Source organism: Carcharodon carcharias, chromosome 21 (assembly GCF_017639515.1).
Source record: "Carcharodon carcharias isolate sCarCar2 chromosome 21, sCarCar2.pri, whole genome shotgun sequence".
Taxonomy (NCBI): domain Eukaryota; kingdom Metazoa; phylum Chordata; class Chondrichthyes; order Lamniformes; family Lamnidae; genus Carcharodon; species Carcharodon carcharias.
The window spans coordinates 43,161,958-43,179,430 of record NC_054487.1 but is presented as its reverse complement, the minus strand read 5'-3'; the positions used below and the strand labels follow the sequence as shown (position 1 = coordinate 43,179,430).

The window sequence follows — 17,473 nt, the reverse complement described above, 5'->3', positions numbered from 1 at the left end:
TCACACTCCTGAGCACAGAGGAAAGCAAGGTCGCTGCAACTCAGTTCCTAGGCTTAAACACAGATTGCAAAAGACAACGCCGCTCCTCTGCAGCAAATTATCTCTGATAGCACAAATCCAGCTGAATATTAAGCCTGCTAAAATCCCAGACCGCTTTCATTTTCAGTCTTAGTTATTTTAACTCCACTCACTGCTTCCTACCAAAAGCATTACACACTTCTCTGCATTAAATTTAATCTCCCATGAGTCCACCCATTCCACCAGCCTGTCTATGTCCTCCTGAAGTTTATCACTATACTCTCTGTTATGTAGCACTTTATCAAATGCCTTTGGGAAGTATACATACACCACATTACCCTCATCAACCCTTTCTGTTACATTATCTAAAAACTCTAGCAATTTGGTTAACACAATTTGCCCTTAACAAATCCATTCTGACTTTCCTTAATTAATCCACATTTGTCCACTTGACTGTTAATTTCATCCCAGATTACCGTTTCTTAAAGCTTTCCCGCCACAGAGGTTACATTGTAGTTGCTTATCCTTACACCCTTTTTAAACATGGGTGTGACATTTGCAATCTTCTAGTCCTTTGGCACCAAACCTATATGTAAGGATGATTGGAAGGTTATGGTCAGTGCCTCTGCAATTTTCAACCTTACATCTCTCAACATCCTCGGATGCACTTCATCCGCTGCTGGTTACTTATCAACTTTGAAATATAGCCAGCCTTTCTAATACATCCTCTTTATCAATTTTAACTCATCCAGTATCTCAACCACCACCTCCCTCACTATCACTTTGGGGACATCTACTTTTTTGGTAAAGACAGATGTGAGGTACTCATATGGCACCTCTGCTATGCCCTCTGCCACCATGCGTAAATTAGCTTTTTAGTCCCCAGTCAGCCCCAACCCTTCTTTTACCTTGATATGTTTTTTTCTTGAGATGTGAGTGTCTCTGGCTAGGCCAGTATTTATTGCCCATTTTTAATTGCCCTTGAGAAGGTGATGGTGAGCTGAATTCTTGAACTGCTGCAGTCCATGTGGTGTCAGTACACTCACATTTATTATAGTGGTTTGATACAACTGAGTGTTTGCTACACTATCTCAAAGGGCAGTTAATAGTCGACCATATTGCTGTGGATCTGGAGTCAAGTGTAAGCCAGACCAGGTAAGGATGGCAGATTTCCTCTCCTGAAGGGCATTAGTGAACCAGATGGATGTTTACAAAAATCAAATAGTTTCATGGTCAATTTTAATAGTTTATTAATTAATTGAATTTTAAACACTGAGTGGTGGGATTTGAAATCATATCTCCAGAGTATTAGCCCAGCCTCTAGATTACTGGTCCAGTAACATTATCATTAATTATCACTATACTCTACCCCTGCCCCCACTTTCCATATGCCTAGGGAAAACCTTTTGATTCAATTTTGTTTGCTTTCAGTCTCTTCTCATACCTCTCATTGCTTCTCTTATTTCTTTTATCACTGCCAATCTTTGATTCCAATTTACCTGGACCAGATCCATTCTCACCTCACTGAAGTTGGTCCTTTCCTAATTAATTAATTTTATTCTACATTGTTCCTTATCCTTTTCCATAGCTAACCTAAAACTTGTGATCCAATGATCAAAATTCTCTCAAAGTTCCCTGACACTTGGTCCATTTGACCCTAATCATTTCCCAGATCCAGAAATGCCTCCTTCCTCATTGATCTAGAAAATTCTCTTGAATACAGTTCAAAAATTCTTCTTCCTCTCTCTACCTTTTACACGATTACTATCCCAGTTTATTTTTGGATAATTAAAGTCCCCCAAAACAACTACTGTATAGTTTTTGCACCTCTCTGCCATTTCCTTTCAAATTTGCTCCTTTATATCTTTCCCATTAGTTTATTGAAGAACAGAATAGACCCAGTAAAGTATTGATACTCCTACTGTATAACCAAATAGACATGTCTTTGCCTTTTTCAGATGTTGATCAAGGTACTAACCATTTTCTTTTTATTACTAATCATTTTTTAATGTTTCATCAGATTCAACAAAAAGAGAAACGAAATAAGAACAGGTTCTTGAATGCTTTCACTTTCTCCTTTCCTCCGAGGAATATAGTTTGGCTTTGTCACTGAGAACAAGGTTAATGGTAACACGCTGTGTCGTCACTTCCAGAGGAAGTGGGCCCTGGAAACCTCTCCATTTGCAATATGGGAGAAACAGCGAGGGGCAGCCAGAGAGCTGGGCTCATGGTGATTGACGGCTGGCGGGGCGGGGCCGGGGTCATGGTGATTGACGGCTGGCGGGGGGAATCATTGAGGAGAGGAGGGGGCGGGGCCATTGAGGAGAGGAGGGGGCGGGGCCATTGAGGAGAGGAGGGGGCGGGGCCATTGCGGCGAGGAGGGGGCGGGGCCATAGTGATTGACGGATGGAGCGGCGGGGCTATGGTGATTGACTGATGGCGAGGGCGGGGTGATTGGCAGCTGGGTGTTCAGTTCAGCTGGGCTCATGGTGATTGTCGGGGGCGGGGACGTGGTGATTGATGGCTGAAGGGGCGGGGCCATGGTAATTCTGATTGACAGCTGCACGGAGGCAGGGACTTAGTACGAGCGAAGAGCCAAAAATTCGAATTGCAGGGAATGGAAGAAGGTCAAAGCAGCAGGGTGTAGAACAGGAAGGTGAAAAGGTGTCCTGGTGAAGAGTCATACGGACTCGAGTTTTTCCAGGTATTTTTGTTTTTGTTTATGTGAAAAGGAATAGTGTTTTACATCTCCGGTAACAGCACTGATACTGAAAACTGCATTAAGCTCTTTATTCATTTTGTTGAACCACACATCAGTATTTTAAGTCAGTTTATGTTTAAATCAGTTTATCCAGTTTACAAATTTTAAGGCAGTTTATGTAAGTAGACCACTGAGAGTTTCTCACAGTGTGCAACAATAGGTTAAAATGTCCCCTGATTCGCACTCTTGTCTAAAAGTTCAGTTAATTATGTACGTTGTTGAAGTTACATAACTGCTCAGAGTGAAGTGTGATTGGTCAACATGGGCTGGTCCTATTTTGTAACATATTTGTTTTAGTTCCGGCTATTCACTTACGTAAGAAATACCTCACCCACACTATCTGAATCGTAGCCACTTCAACCTATAGTATGGGGGGGGGAGTACTTACGTGTTTGGGAATATTTCTGTGTCTTGGTAGAATAAATCAGAAATCATTGTTATAACATTGTGAATTATAACCTAAATCTGCAGTTGTGTGCCTTCCAGTACAATATTCCACAATTTTGAACACCTGTCCTGGAAGTGAGTCACCTTCCCAAACTCCTGGAAGAAATTTAAAAACTATTCCGGACAGATTTTTAATATGTTTCCATGTCTTACTATTGCTTACTTCTTCACTTTACTGGATTCCCCCAGTTACACCCAGCCCTATCATTAGAAATAACTTACTCACTATTATATAATCTGACTTTAGTAATTTTAAAGATCTGAATCAGATCCTCCCTATGTCTGCACACACATGGAGAATAAACACCAGCACAGACTTGTTGAGCTGATGGCCTGTTTCTGCACTCTAAAATTTCCACCAGTATCTTACCAGTGAACACAAACCCAAGACATGAAGCCGACCTCCATTGCTTGTTGCACTTACATTGAGCATTTGCCTTCCATCAGGGACAGCAAGGGGCAAAGCAGGCTCTCGGTGTAGACAAGAGCCCCACTTCACAGTAACTCAAGTTATATAATTAACTGAAAATTCATAAAATTGTGATGTATGACATTGCATGATTTTCATCTGCATGATCTATGACTGGACTGCACCAGTTGTGTGACTTAACTCAGGGGTGCATTTGAGTAACAGATTTCAGAAGGAAATGGCACTGTGTATACTGTGAGGATGAATACAAATCATGCTTCATGTCCCTCTGATGAAATCACAGACATTGAAGCCTGCATTATTAGCTATTTATGCAAAGACTGCAGCTTAATTGAAAACATAACATCCAATTACCGATATAAAAATATAGAGATAAAAACAAAATAACTGCGGATGCTGGAAATCCAAAACAAAAACAAAAACAGAATTACCTGGAAAAACTCAGCAGGTCTGGCAGCATCGGCGGAGAAGAAAAGAGTTGACGTTTCGAGTCCTCATGACCCTTCGACATGTCAGGGTCATGAGGACTCGAAATGTCAACTCTTTTCTTCTCCGCCGATGCTGCCAGACCTGCTGAGTTTTTCCAGGTAATTTTGTTTTTGTTTTTGTTATCCAATTACCGATGTTGGTTTTCAATTTAAGAAACTATAATGTATGTAGAAAAGTGACCTGGTCCAGAAGGAATGCATCCTAAGTTGTTGAAGGAAGTAATGGTGGAAATAGCTGAATCTTTGGCCACAATCTTCCAAACTCCCTCAGAGGACTGAAGATTTGCAAATGTTACACCCGTGTTCAAAAAAGACGTGTGGGATAAACAGGCCGGTTAGCCTAACTTTGACAGTGGGAAATTTTTGGAGACATTAATGTGGAGCAAAAATAATTGGCACATTAAAAAAAGAGTTAAAAAGTGAAAATCAGCACAAATTTGTTAAAAGCAAATCATGTGTAACTAAGACGATTGTTTTTTGCAGAAGCAACGTAGAGGGGTGATCAGAGTAATGCTGTGTATATGAGTTTTCAAAAGGTGGTTGATAATTATCGCATAATAAACTTGTTCAAAGAAGTGAATAGGATTAATTGGGCTGTTACTGCATGATACAAAAAACAATAGCAGTTATTTTTCAGACTGGAGAGAAGTATTCAGCGGTGTCCCCCAGATGTCAGTGTTGAGTTTACTGTTCTTTTTGATATATATTAATGACCTGGACTTGGGTATTCAAGGCTTGATTTCAAAATTGCAGATGACGCAAAACTTGGAAATACAGTAAATAGGTTAAGAGAACAGACAGGCTCATGAAAAGAGTAGATACAAGATGAACTTTTGTGCAGAGAAGTGTGAAAGTGATTCCTTTGGGTATGAAAACTAAGGAGATGCAATATAAAATTGGTTTAATTTTAAAGGGTGTGCAGGAATGGGATGCAAGGGTTTATATGTACATAAATCTTAAGGTGGAAGGGTGAGTTGAGAAAGCTGTTAAAAAGGCACAAATATAGGCACAATCTACAAAAGCAAGAAAGTTATGTTAATCCCTTATAAAACACTGGTTTTAAGGTTGAATTATTTTGACCAATTCTATGTACCAGACTTTAGAAGGGAGAGGGTGCAGAAGAGATTTACTAAAATAGTACCTGGAATGAAATATCTCAGTTATGCGGAGAGACTGGAGAATTATTGTTGCCAGAGTGAATTATGATGTTCTGGAATACACTGCTTGAAAGGGTGGAGAAAGCAGATTCAAGAGGAACTTTCAAAATGGAATTGGATAAATATTTGAAGTGGGAAAAAAATGCAGGGCCATGGGTGAAGAGCTGGGAGTGGCATTAATTGAATAGCCCTTTCAAAGAGCTTGCACAGGCATGACAGACCAAATGGCGGCCTCCTGTGCTATACCATTCTCTGAAAAGTTTCAATTAAAGATGTGCACATTACTTTTGCACTTAGATAAACTTTTTTTTTTGCAAAAATATATTTTATTCATAAATCTTCAACAACATTTCAAACCATTTCAAAATCACCATCACAAAAATACATTCAGGTTCAACTTTTACAACATGAATCACAAGGTACAAATAATGAATATTACAATCATTGGCAGGCTTAAAATGTTCACCTAATTCACATTAATTCAGTTATATTATAACTGAAAATTGTGCAATTTATGAAGTTACATAACTGTCTTCAGAGTGATGAGATTGATCAACATGAGCTGCACATTTTCTGTTTTGTAACATATGATAGTTTTATTGCAACTTCTGCTGTTCACTTAGTTGAAGCAATTAATTCAAAATACTATTTAACTGATTCAGCATGATTGGTTTAGCTAGATATATCCTTTATCCTTCTCTATCCTTTTGTACTGATATGTGTGTGGCCAGGGACACTTAAATACAGCATTGAAAGATCATCGCTTTTGCCAGAGAGTAGGGATCTATAGCTTAAGAGGCTAATTGGCCAATCCCTGGCCTCTCAATATCAGATTAGTGTGAACATTTCACATTATAAATTATATCAGTTTCTAGAAGTGACAAAAACACTTAAAAACAGTTTTGAGTCCTATTCAGAATAAATACATGTATCACTCATACTGCTGCAGATTACTATTATAGCTGTATTTCCTAAAGTAAAGACTGTTTATTTCCTTTGCTTGACAGTATTCTTCTCGTGTGAAGACTTCGGCACTTTGCTAAACGTCAGTTCCACACATTCCCCATATTTCCCACAAGGATCAGTGCTCAGTACATGGTAGTTCACATTCTATATAAATGATTTGGATGTGGGGACCAATTGTGATATTTATAAGTCTGTTCCTCTAATACCCAGCAATGATAGCTGGAATTTTCTGTGCCCACCAGCATCAGGCGTGTTTGGTGGCGTGAGCGGACAATATGGCGAGAAGGCCAAAAATCGGTTTCGTGACATCGTAAAACCAGTTTGCAACCATCCGCTCAGCCCACCAATGGCAGTCTGTGTTCCCCAACATTGGACATCAGGAACCTCATTGTAGTACGTCAGCATATCATTATAAGGCCAGCTTGCCAGACTCATGCCCTCCCCACTGGATCATCCGCCATGGCAGGAAAATATGCTGACGTGTTTCACAACAGCATATAGAAGGCGTAGACTTGGTGCATTGCACTTTGCTCAGGACTTTGTTTGCTTACCTTGCTTTGGTCAGTACTCGCAATCATCAGCGCCAGGCTTCACAGACAGCAGCACATCACTTTTAGGGGGGATCACCGGCAGGTCTCTACCTACCAGATCAGCCATATGTGAGTGGCTTTTCAATGGCTGCAGGGCTTGGTCTTGCTTGGTAAAAGGGGAGAAGTGGCCTCAGGCAAAGGAAGAGGCTGCAGGACAAGAGCTGTACTGGGAAAGGAGAGTATTCCAGGGTCTGTGTGGGGGCACATATTGATCTGTGCAAGTGGCCTCAAGCTGGTGAGGGCTGAGGAGGCAGTCTCCAGAAGAGATGAGGCCAGATGGACATGTGAGGGTGTGTGTGTGTGTGTGAGAATGGGTGGTGATGTCCCTTGAGCTGGCAGCGAGTGAGATGCCAGTGAATGTGATGGGCTCGAATGTGAGAGTTTCGAGTGATGAGATGGTTGCCATACCCTGGCTGCACGGATGAGATCATTCATCCTCTTTCTGCATTGGGTGGCCAACCTCTTCTGTGCAGCATTGGCACTGATCATCACTGCCATCACCTACCAAGCTGGAGTGATAATGTAGCTGCCCCTCTTGTGGCCAGAGCAGGGATAGAGGACATCACAGCGGGCCTCCACGGTGTCCAAAAGGTGCTCAAGGGCTGCAGTCTTCTTGCCTTTCGGGGCCACGTCTTCTTTGCTGCAGGACTGAGCTAGAAGCACTGAGCGCCGCTGTACTTTAAATGTAGTGCCTGGCGTGATAAAGCGGTGTGCTAGGTGAATTGGAGCCCGCCCACCATCGAAATGGTGTGTATCCTGGGAATGCATAATTAACACGCCGGGTTTGGGATGATATGGTTGAAAAGCAGCCATTGAGGTCAGGGGATAAAACGTCATTTTATCTGCCTGCTACCGTACTTAGAGCAACTCTGGGACAATTCTACCCGACTTCTCTTCCTGCTATCTCTGAAGGTCCTGCAAGGAGTTTCCTTGACTTCCTCTTCCTCATCTATGTGCTGCCTCTTGGCTACATCATCTGAAAACATGGGGTGAGGTTCCACTTAACACTGACAAAACCCAACTCTATTTCGCTACGCCCTCTGTCGACCCCTCCAGTGACCCTGTTTTATCAGGCTTGTAGTTTTGGATGAGCCAGTTTTCTCTAGTTAAGCATTATGAAGACAGGAACCATCAGATTCAGCTTCCATCATAAAGTCCCTACCCTCACCACAGATTCCACTTCTCTCCCTAACTGCTGTCTGTGTTTGAACTAGGTGTCCTATTTCACCAAGTTCAGCTTCTGACGCCATCACCTGTCCATCTCACAGACCACTTACTCCTTCAATAACATCAACCAACTCATTCTCTGGTTCACTCCATATGAAATCCTCATCCATGCTTTTGTCACCTTGATACTCAACTGCTCCAATGCAAGCATTCTACCTTCCATCCTTCATAAACCTCAATTCATCCAAAACACTGCTGCCCATCCACACCAAGTGCCACTCATTCATCACCCGGTTCTTGACTTATAGTGGCCTCTGGTTCTCCAATGCCCATATTTGCATTTAAATCGCTTCGCAGCCTCACCCCTCCCTACCCTGTAAGCTCTTCCAGCTCTACAATCCAATAAGAACTCTTGCATTCCCCCAACTCTGGCCTCTTGTGCAACCCTTCCTTTGCCCTTCTGTTGGCAGCCATGCCTTCAATGTGGGTTACTAGGAAACCTGAAATATTTTTCCAAAATCCTGGACCTCCCTCCCTAACAGCACTGTGGGTGTACCTACACCACATGGACTGCAGCAGTTGAAGAAGGCAGCTCACCACCAACTTCTCAAGGGCAACTAGGGATGGGCAATAAATGCTGGCCCAGCCATCGAAGCCCATGTCCCATGAATGAATAAAAAAAATTCCCTTAAGCCAAGCATTAAGCTTCCACTTTTGAGATCAGCCAATTGAACACAGAACATAGATCAAAGTTGGTGTCTTCCTTGTATGTGTGGCTAAATTCCACACAGGTGGCACATTTATTAATAAGGCCACTAGGAAGCACCCTTTAAACTGTTTTAACATGGATGGTTAGATTATTATTGTGGACCCTTTGTGATGTGCACCTAAGTTAGATAATGGTATTGGATACTGGAAACATATTTGTAGTAGCAGCAACATTGATTTAACACTTGTGACCTATTCAGTGATAGTTTAGTATAAATGGAAGAAAATAAAATGTTAATGCTTTTTCAAAGTAATAACAATTAGAGAAAATATTCAGTTCGCTGAGAAACTGACCTTTAGCTGGTCCTTTTTGAAACAAATATTAAAATGGAACATGGTTACATTGTTACAGAATATATTCATGAAGTTCTGAACCCTGTGGAAGGTGCCATTAGATGTGTGCTCAGTAATAACCTTGAATTCAAATTCTTCATTTAAGCATCATTCCAGTTGCTTATTTGGAAAGATAAGGAAAGCACGTACCAACAATCAGATTATTCCATTAAGAATAGAAGACTGCAAAATATCAGCAAGATAATTTTGATTAAATATTAATGTTAATTTATCTAACCTTTAATCTTGCCGATTTGTCTGCCAAGGGCATCACCTGTGAACATGATTTATTTTGTAAAATAAAAAAAGTAATTTAGTCCAAGATTGAAGATCCACTTCATGAATATATTTTGTAACCATATTCCATTTTAATATTTGAAACAATAGAACACATTTGTAAAGAAAAAAACTAATTTAGTCCAAGATTTGAGGACTTTCTTTAAAACATTTAAAGTCATTAGATATGTTTGTCTCATTTAGATTAGCAAGATGCCATCAACTTGGGTATGCGCGTTTGGTTTCACTGTATTGCCAAATGCGGGAGCAATTTCTGCTTATATAACCCAGAAAGAAATTCCTGGCTGGTATGCAACTCTCAAAAAGCCATCTTGGTGTCCACCCAACTGGGTGTTTGGTCCTGTTTGGACAACATTATACACGGGCATGGGGTAGGTAACTATTCAATTGTGTAATGTATTTACTGTTACTTTCAATACGCATTTATAAAATAAGTTCAATTAAAAATTGAAAAGTTTCTCCTATTGCCTGTTCCTAAATATGCTGCATCTGATGTTCATTAATGATGATTGAGTTGAAACTTATATTTCTTATTTTAGTATGAAAAGGTATGGTGTGTGTTTGTGCTTTCCTTGTTTATGCTGATTTATCCCTGCTTTAAGTGTATACATATTCTAATGAGGTTGTAAGGATACTTGCGTGTAACTTTACATTGGCGAAATGGGCGTGCCATCTGGGGCCTAATTTACTCTCATTGAAGAAATCCAGACCATTAACGTTAAACAATGAACCCTTTGGAACAGCTCAGAGTCAACTTCACAAGATTGCGTTCTTGTTGATAAACCCTGGCCACAACCTCTCATGTTATGCATTTCATACATGCACAAACAAGCTAAGGAACATTATGAAACAGTCCAAACATGTGATTCTTCTTCCCAATCTAATCATTAATTTGTTAAAACAACTCAATGGTGACACTCTTGCCTCTTGAATCAGAAAGGTATGGGTTCAAGCCCCTATCAGAGACTTAAGCAGATAGTCTGGGCTGATTATGTTTGAAATCTCAACTCTTGTCATCTTTTGTATGAGTTTTCCTACTCAGGACAGTGTAAAAGATCCTAAAGGACAATTTCAAAGAAGAGCAGGGGAATACTCCTGGTTTTCTTGCCAATATTTATCCCTCAATGAACACCTAAAACCAGATTATCTGGTCATTTTTACATTGCTGTTTGTGGGGCTTTGTTCTGTGCGAAGTGGCTCTAGCATATTTCTATAGTGCCTTTAAAATAATAAAACATCCCAAGGAAGTTCACAGGAGTGCTATCAAACAAAATTTGACACTGAGCCACAGGGCAGATGACCCAAAAAAAAGTCAAAGAGGTAGGTTTTAAGGAGTGTCTTAAACAGAGGAGGAAAATGTAGAAAGAAGTGAAGAGGTTTAGGAAGGAAATCTCAGAGTTTAGGGCAAAGACTGCTGAAGGCCCTGCTGCTGATGGCATAGTGATTAAAGCCAGAATTGCAGAGTGCAGGTATCTTGGAGTGTTGTAGGGGCTGGAGGAGGTTAGAGATAGAGAGGGGTGAAGCCATGGAAAGGTGTTTAAAAAAAAAAGAGAATTTTTAAATTTCCTTGCTGAACAACATTTCAAAAGGACTTCACTGGCTGTGAAATGCTTTGGGATATCCTGAGGTTGTCAAAAGCCCTATAAAAATTCTAATTTTTACTTCTTTTTCCTTTCTTCCTGGAAACTCCTTTCTTTTTCAAACAACGATGATCCTGTACCATTTCCCAGATTACTTAATCATACGAGTGTACTTTTCAATTCTCAACCAGGTTGGCAAATAGAATTTTTTTAGAGAAGCAAAATTTATGGCACATGGAGATAAGGAAATGCTAAAATTGCTTAGATCACTTGCTTCACAGCATTTAATTGCAGCCTACGTTATGTGCAATTCTGGGGCCCAAATCCTCTTATTACTGGGAACGGAAGAATATGTGGATGCAAATAAGCACCTAGGAAGGGATGTATTTTTTTCCATCCTGCTATGTAGAAGGACTAATCCATTAGCAATTGTACAATTATATACTTGAAGGATACTTTCATTTCAAATTTTAACACTAAACATGTTCCCTGAGGAGCAACTAAAGTAATTACTGTAGCATACTAGCTGTAAAATTACCAATATATATATACTCATGAAATTGTTTTGATGAATTCTTAGCTTATTACTGATTCTTGCATAGGTTTGCACTTAAACCCTACAAGCTCTGTAATTGTATTAGTTTCAACATTGGATATACGCATGTGAAGTCCTTGAACATTTTTCATTTCTATTGTACAATTGATGAGTATTCATTGAAAGGAAATAGGAACAGGAGTAGGCCATTCAGCCCTTTGAGCCTGCTCTGCCATTCAGTAAGATCGTAGCTGATCTGACTGTGGTCTCAGCTCCACTTTCCTGTCTCTTCCACTCCCCACCCCCATAACCCTTGACTCCCTTGTCTTATCAAAAATCTATCCAAATCAGTTTGAATAAATTAAACGACCCAGCCTCCATTTTTTTCTGGAGAAGAGAATTCCACAGTCTAATAACTTTCAGAGAGAAAAAAAAATCTCCCGATCTCCATCTTAAAAGGGTCACCTCTTATTTTTAAATTGTGTCCCCTAGTTCTAGTCTTCTGCACAACAGGAAACATCTTCCTGATATCTATCCTGAGAAGTCCCCTCAGGATCTTATATATTTCAGTAAGATCACCTCTCATTCTTCTAAACTCCAATGGGTAAATGCCCCAACCTATACACCTTTGATCCTAGGAATGTGTCAAGTGAAGCTTCTATGAACTGCATCTGATGCAACTGTATCTTTTTTCAAATAAGGAGACCAAAACTGTACACATTACTCCAGATGTGGTCTTACCAATGCCCTGTACAGCTGCACTGAAACTTGCCTACTTTCATATTCCATTCCCTTTGCAACAAACACCAACATCCCATTTACCTTCCTAATCACTTGCTGTACTTGCATACTAACTTTTGTGAATCATGTATCAGGGCAACCAACTCTCTCTGTACCACCGAGTTCTGCAATCTCTCTCCATTTAAAATATATACTGCTTTTCAGTTCTTCCAACTGAAACGGACAAGTTCATGTTTTCCCGTAAATTAGGATAGAATTGATGAATGGAGGGAAATACTTTTGGACATCTGCTTATTGTGGCAGTTTTTCTCTCATTTCTCATCCATCTGCCAAATATTTGCCCACTCGCTTAACCAATCTAAATCCCTTTACAGACTCCTTACCGTCTCTTGACAACTTACTTTCCTACCTATCTTGGTGTTCTCGGAAAATTTAGATACCATACTTCCTGTCATCCAAGTCATTGATATAGAGCATGAACAGTTGAGGCCCCAGCACTGATCCCTGTGGCACTCCACAGTTATGTTTTGCCAACCCAAGAAAGATCTCTACTCTCTGCTTCCTGTTAACTAACTAGTCTTTTATCCATGCTAAGTATTCTGCTATAAAGTTTTTAATAATGGATTCTAGAAATTTCTCAATGTCAGATGTTAGGCTAACTGGCCTGTAGTTTCCTGCTTTCTGTCTCCCTCCTTTCTTGAATAAAGGTGTTACTTTTGCTGTTTTCCAATCTGCTGGAACCCTTCCTGAATCTAAGGAATTTTGGAAGATTCTAACCAATGCCTCTACTATCTCTGCAGCCACTTCTTGTAAGACTCTAGGATACAGGCCATAAGACCCTGGGAACTTATCAGCCTTTAGGTCTAATAGTTTTCCCAGCATCTTTTCTCTGGTCATGCTGATTGTTTTAAGTTCCTCCTTCCCTTTCTCCTTTTGATTTCAAGTATCTTTGGAACATTTTCTAAGTCTTCGACAGTGAAGACAGACACAAAATACCTGTTCAACACTTCTGTCATCTCCTTGTTTCCCATTATTAATTCCCCAGAGGACACTCAATTTCATTACTTTTTTCTTTTTAATTACTTGTAAAAGCTCTTACTATTTGTTTTTATATTTCTATCTTGCTTTTCTCGTACACTAATTTCTCCCTCTTTGTTATTTTTTAGTTATTCTTTGCTGGTTCTTAAAATCTGTCATCTTCTGATCTACTACTAATCTTCGACAATTGTACAGTATCCTTCAATTTGATATTATCTTTAACTTCCTTATTTAGTCACGGATGATGCATCCTTCTCAAAGAGAGTTTCTTTCTTACTGGGATAAATCTTTGCTGAAAGTTATTAAATATCTCCTTAAAGATCCGCCACAGCATCTCTACTATTTTGCCTTTTAACCTGGTTTCCCTGTTCACTTTAGCCAGTTCTACCTTCATACTTTTATTTAGGTTTAAAACATTAGTCTTAAACCCATACTTCTCACCTTCAAACTGTAAAATTCTATTATGTTATGATCACTGTCATCTAGAGACTCCTTCACTCCAATAATGTGTTTTATTGCACATTTCAGAATAGCCTGCTCCCTGGTACTGCTCTAAGAAATTGTCCTGAATACATTCTGTATATGCCATGCTGTGGTGTTTATAGTAGCAAAACCAATGGCTAATTGATATACAGGATGTGTAAATGTTCTTGATTGAATTACTCAATTGTTATTAGTCTCCTTATATTGGACAATAAATATGTGAATTCACAATTTATCATAATGTTAATCTTGATTCGACAGTGGGTCAGCATAAACAGGATAACAATAAGGTACTACCCTACCATTGATATGGCAGTTAAATGACATAAACTAATGTAACTCCTACTCCCTTGGCTCAGACTTCAAGGTGCATATATCCATCCTTTTGAAGGCTATTCCACCAAATTGGATACAAGGAGCCCTGATTGAAAGTAGAATGATTCAATCACAGGGCCTTTTACCTTTGTGCAAAGAAAAATGATAACGAATACCTGACAACCCAGTCAAATTGATGCACAATAAGAATGCTGTTTGGCAGACCTATCTGATGGAATCTCCTCTTCTTCCCTCCACCCCCCTCACTTCTGCAGTTTATAACTCGGTTGTCCAGTGGCAGGTAGTGTGGTACGTTGTGTTGTAAATGAGCAATTGACAGCCGAATTGTTGAAAGTCATTCATGATTCTGATCATTATCAAGTGTCACCATTCGTGTTTTGGACTAATTTTATTGTATTCTGTTTTTCTCAGCTATGGCTCTTACCTGGTGTGGAAGGAATTAGGTGGATTCTCTGATAAAGCATTGATCCCGCTTGGTTTATATGGAATCCAACTTGTTCTAAACTGGGCATGGCCTCCTATTTTCTTTGGGGCACACAAAATGGGATTGGTATGTATACAGATGCTGAGAGGAAAAAGTGAATGCTTGGTGAGGACTGTAATATATTCAACTCATTCACCATTTTTCCTCGTTAGGATTCTTCCTTTTTCTGAAGGAATTGACTTCCTAACAGGGTAACTCCATGATCACTTTTCATGCACCAGTACCTTGCTTAGATCTTTATTTATTGAAGAGCTTTGGCAGTATTGGTAGGATATTTGACTGCAGGGAGCATCATAGTTAAGCCCAAACTTATTCTCCATTTTCCATCTCTAGCCAGGGATACTGAAAGCAGCTGTAGCACCCCCTACTACAACTCCAATATTAGTTAACTCAGCAGAGATTAGAGAAGCTTCCTAGTCTGTATGACTCACCTACCACTAGATAAATTCTGAGCCACTCCTCCCATATTTTATTTACTAAGAAGCTAGCATTGAAGTCTTGCATCCTCACACCTCTGCCCCTATCAAGGGTAGCTTGCAAGTTGTCACCATTATTTTCTTGTTATAGGCTATTAAGGTTAAGGGTATTCTCTTATGTTGTATCATTTTAATCATAAATTAGAATTGTCAAATTGTCATAGACCTTGTTTTCTCCCCAGCCCACCAAATCCAACAAAAATAAAAATCAAAGCAGTTCACCTAAACTCAGCTAGTTGTCAGACAGGGACTTGCATGGATAACTGTGGGTATGAAGTTATGTTATGTAGCCTATTCAAATAAGTACCTGTATCACTGTTACTGGCCTTCAGCTTTTCAACCATGCAAGAGAGATGGAAAGTATATGGATAAATGGAGAATCTTGGTTCAAGCTGCATAAATTACTGTTCCTCCAACACCCAGCACATGTAATATTAAAAAACTGTTTTCACAAAGGTTTACTTCAGAGTTGAAAAAGTGTTTGTCTCCTACGAGGTAAGAGGATGTGTACTGATCAAAAAAAACACCTTGACACACTGTAAGAATATTTCACTGACAGTCTAAAAATAGAGCAAATGTACATAAATAACACAGGCCAGTTTATCTGCTGCTAAAAAAAACTGTTTTCAAATCCACTTGTGTCGCTGATATTTTCCATAGCTACTTGGAATGGATGGGATAGCTGCCTGGTTGATATCGTACATTGGAGATAGTGGCATAGCTTAGTGGAACTTGAGAGCAGACAAAATACTTCAGTGGAACAGCATGTGGTATTTATGAATTGTTTGGTCTAGTTGTGTTGTGTCATCCCATGTAATTTTGCATCTGGAACAAAGTTACAGGAAATAATTTGACCTTCAAGCAAAGCATTGTATTGTTGCAGGCTTTTCTTGAGCATTTCATTGTTATTGCAGGCTTTTGCTGAGTTACTCTGCATTTATGGCACGGCAGCAGCTACAACTGTGATTTGGTATCCCATCAACAGGACAGCTACTTATCTAATGGTTCCTTACATGGCTTGGTTGACCTTGGCTTCTGCTCTCAACTATCGCATTTGGAGGGACAACAAGGATAAGGAAGATTAGAGCAGTTCATTTCTGTGGAACATCTGGAATTCAGCCTGCTTAATAGCTTTGGCAAATGGAAGGATTAACTTTGTACTCCTGTTTCTTAAACGTAGAGGATTTAAAATCCTAATTAAAACCTGTGGCTTATACCCTTTTCTCGTTTGTTTTGGTGTGTATTTATAGCATTTTCCAGGAAGAAAATCATCAAATGAACTGCAGTAAAAACAGAAACTGCAACATCTAGGGAGGCTTCAAACTTTAATGAGTTCTCAAAACTTTGGGCTGGATTTAATGTAGGCCATCATGGTGGGCTAGGCCTACTTAATTGTGGGAGAAGCCCTGCTTCAGTCTCCTAGCAGCAGCAAAACCTCCTCTGATTAAGTCGGTGGAAGGGGCTGAAATGAGAATGCCGGCCACAAGCAGCAGCATTTTAATTAGGCTCATTAATGAGCCAATTGGCACCCGTTATCCCCAAGCCCACCACAATTTGGTGCTGGCCGCCCAGCAAACCCTGTTGGGAATGCCAGTAGTGTCCCAGGGGTCCTTCATTGTCAGGCACTCTGTCCCCAATCGAGAGACCCGGTATCGAGTTGTGGGGGACCCTATAGCCAAGCCCTACTCTTGCCTCTGATCCCCTTTCTCCTCCCCCCTTTCATGACCCCCATCCCACCTTCACTCACCTTTGGTCTGGGATACCATGATGATTCTGAGCCTCTGGCGGGTGTAAATTATGATTTACTTAACTGAGTTTGTTTGCAGAAACTAATAGTTTCAACTGACACATTCCAACACTAAATGACATATTTGGGCTTTTAAGTGGTTGCACTCAATAGAGGTCTTGGCTGACTAGCTTTCTGACTTAATGTTGCAGCAAAGGGTAAAGGCTTTGTACACATGGAACCAGTTGTCCCACTGGTCTATACCTGGTATAGCGAAGGTTGAATATGCTGCAGCAACAATGTATCGTAGAACAGTCTCACACCAATTTATGTTGGCATCTCTTGAGTAACATTTTGGCTTTCTGAATAGCTTGTCTTTCAATATTTTGTTTGAAATGTTATTTAATAACGTTTGTTTAGTTTGTGGGTGGACAACGTTTAGTTTCTAAAAGGTTCAGGTACTTTTCTATGGATGCCATTGTGCCAAGGCTGAATCAGTCCTTAATTAACAGCAGCATAACAGTCTCTGCACTCCAAATGTAATTCATTGTGTGTACTGCATCAGCATCAGAATGTTTCAATGGCACAATAAGATTAAATGGAACAGCCATTGAATTGTAAATCCATATGGAACTAAAAACTGATTTTCCTT

At 40.0% G+C, this 17,473-nt stretch overlaps 1 protein-coding gene across 3 annotated transcripts; it reads left to right on the top strand.

Annotated features, from left to right (window-relative positions):
• Positions 1-2,563: 2,563 nt before the first annotated feature.
• LOC121293370 (translocator protein-like) lies at positions 2,564-16,316 on the top strand. Of its 3 annotated transcripts, none has more exons than XM_041216384.1 (5): positions 2,582-2,722; positions 6,309-6,399; positions 9,606-9,793; positions 14,547-14,685; positions 16,081-16,316. In XM_041216384.1, exons 2-5 carry the CDS (start codon positions 6,397-6,399, stop codon positions 16,168-16,170), a joined length of 420 nt encoding a protein of 139 aa, XP_041072318.1. In that variant the 5' UTR covers positions 2,582-2,722; positions 6,309-6,396; the 3' UTR covers positions 16,171-16,316. The 3 variants fall into 3 exon arrangements, with proteins under 3 accessions (XP_041072317.1, XP_041072318.1, XP_041072316.1); XM_041216382.1 differs by having other exon boundaries at positions 2,590-2,722; positions 16,010-16,316; XM_041216383.1 differs by lacking the exon at positions 6,309-6,399 and having other exon boundaries at positions 2,564-2,722; positions 16,010-16,316.
• The last annotated feature ends 1,157 nt before the right edge of the window (positions 16,317-17,473 follow it).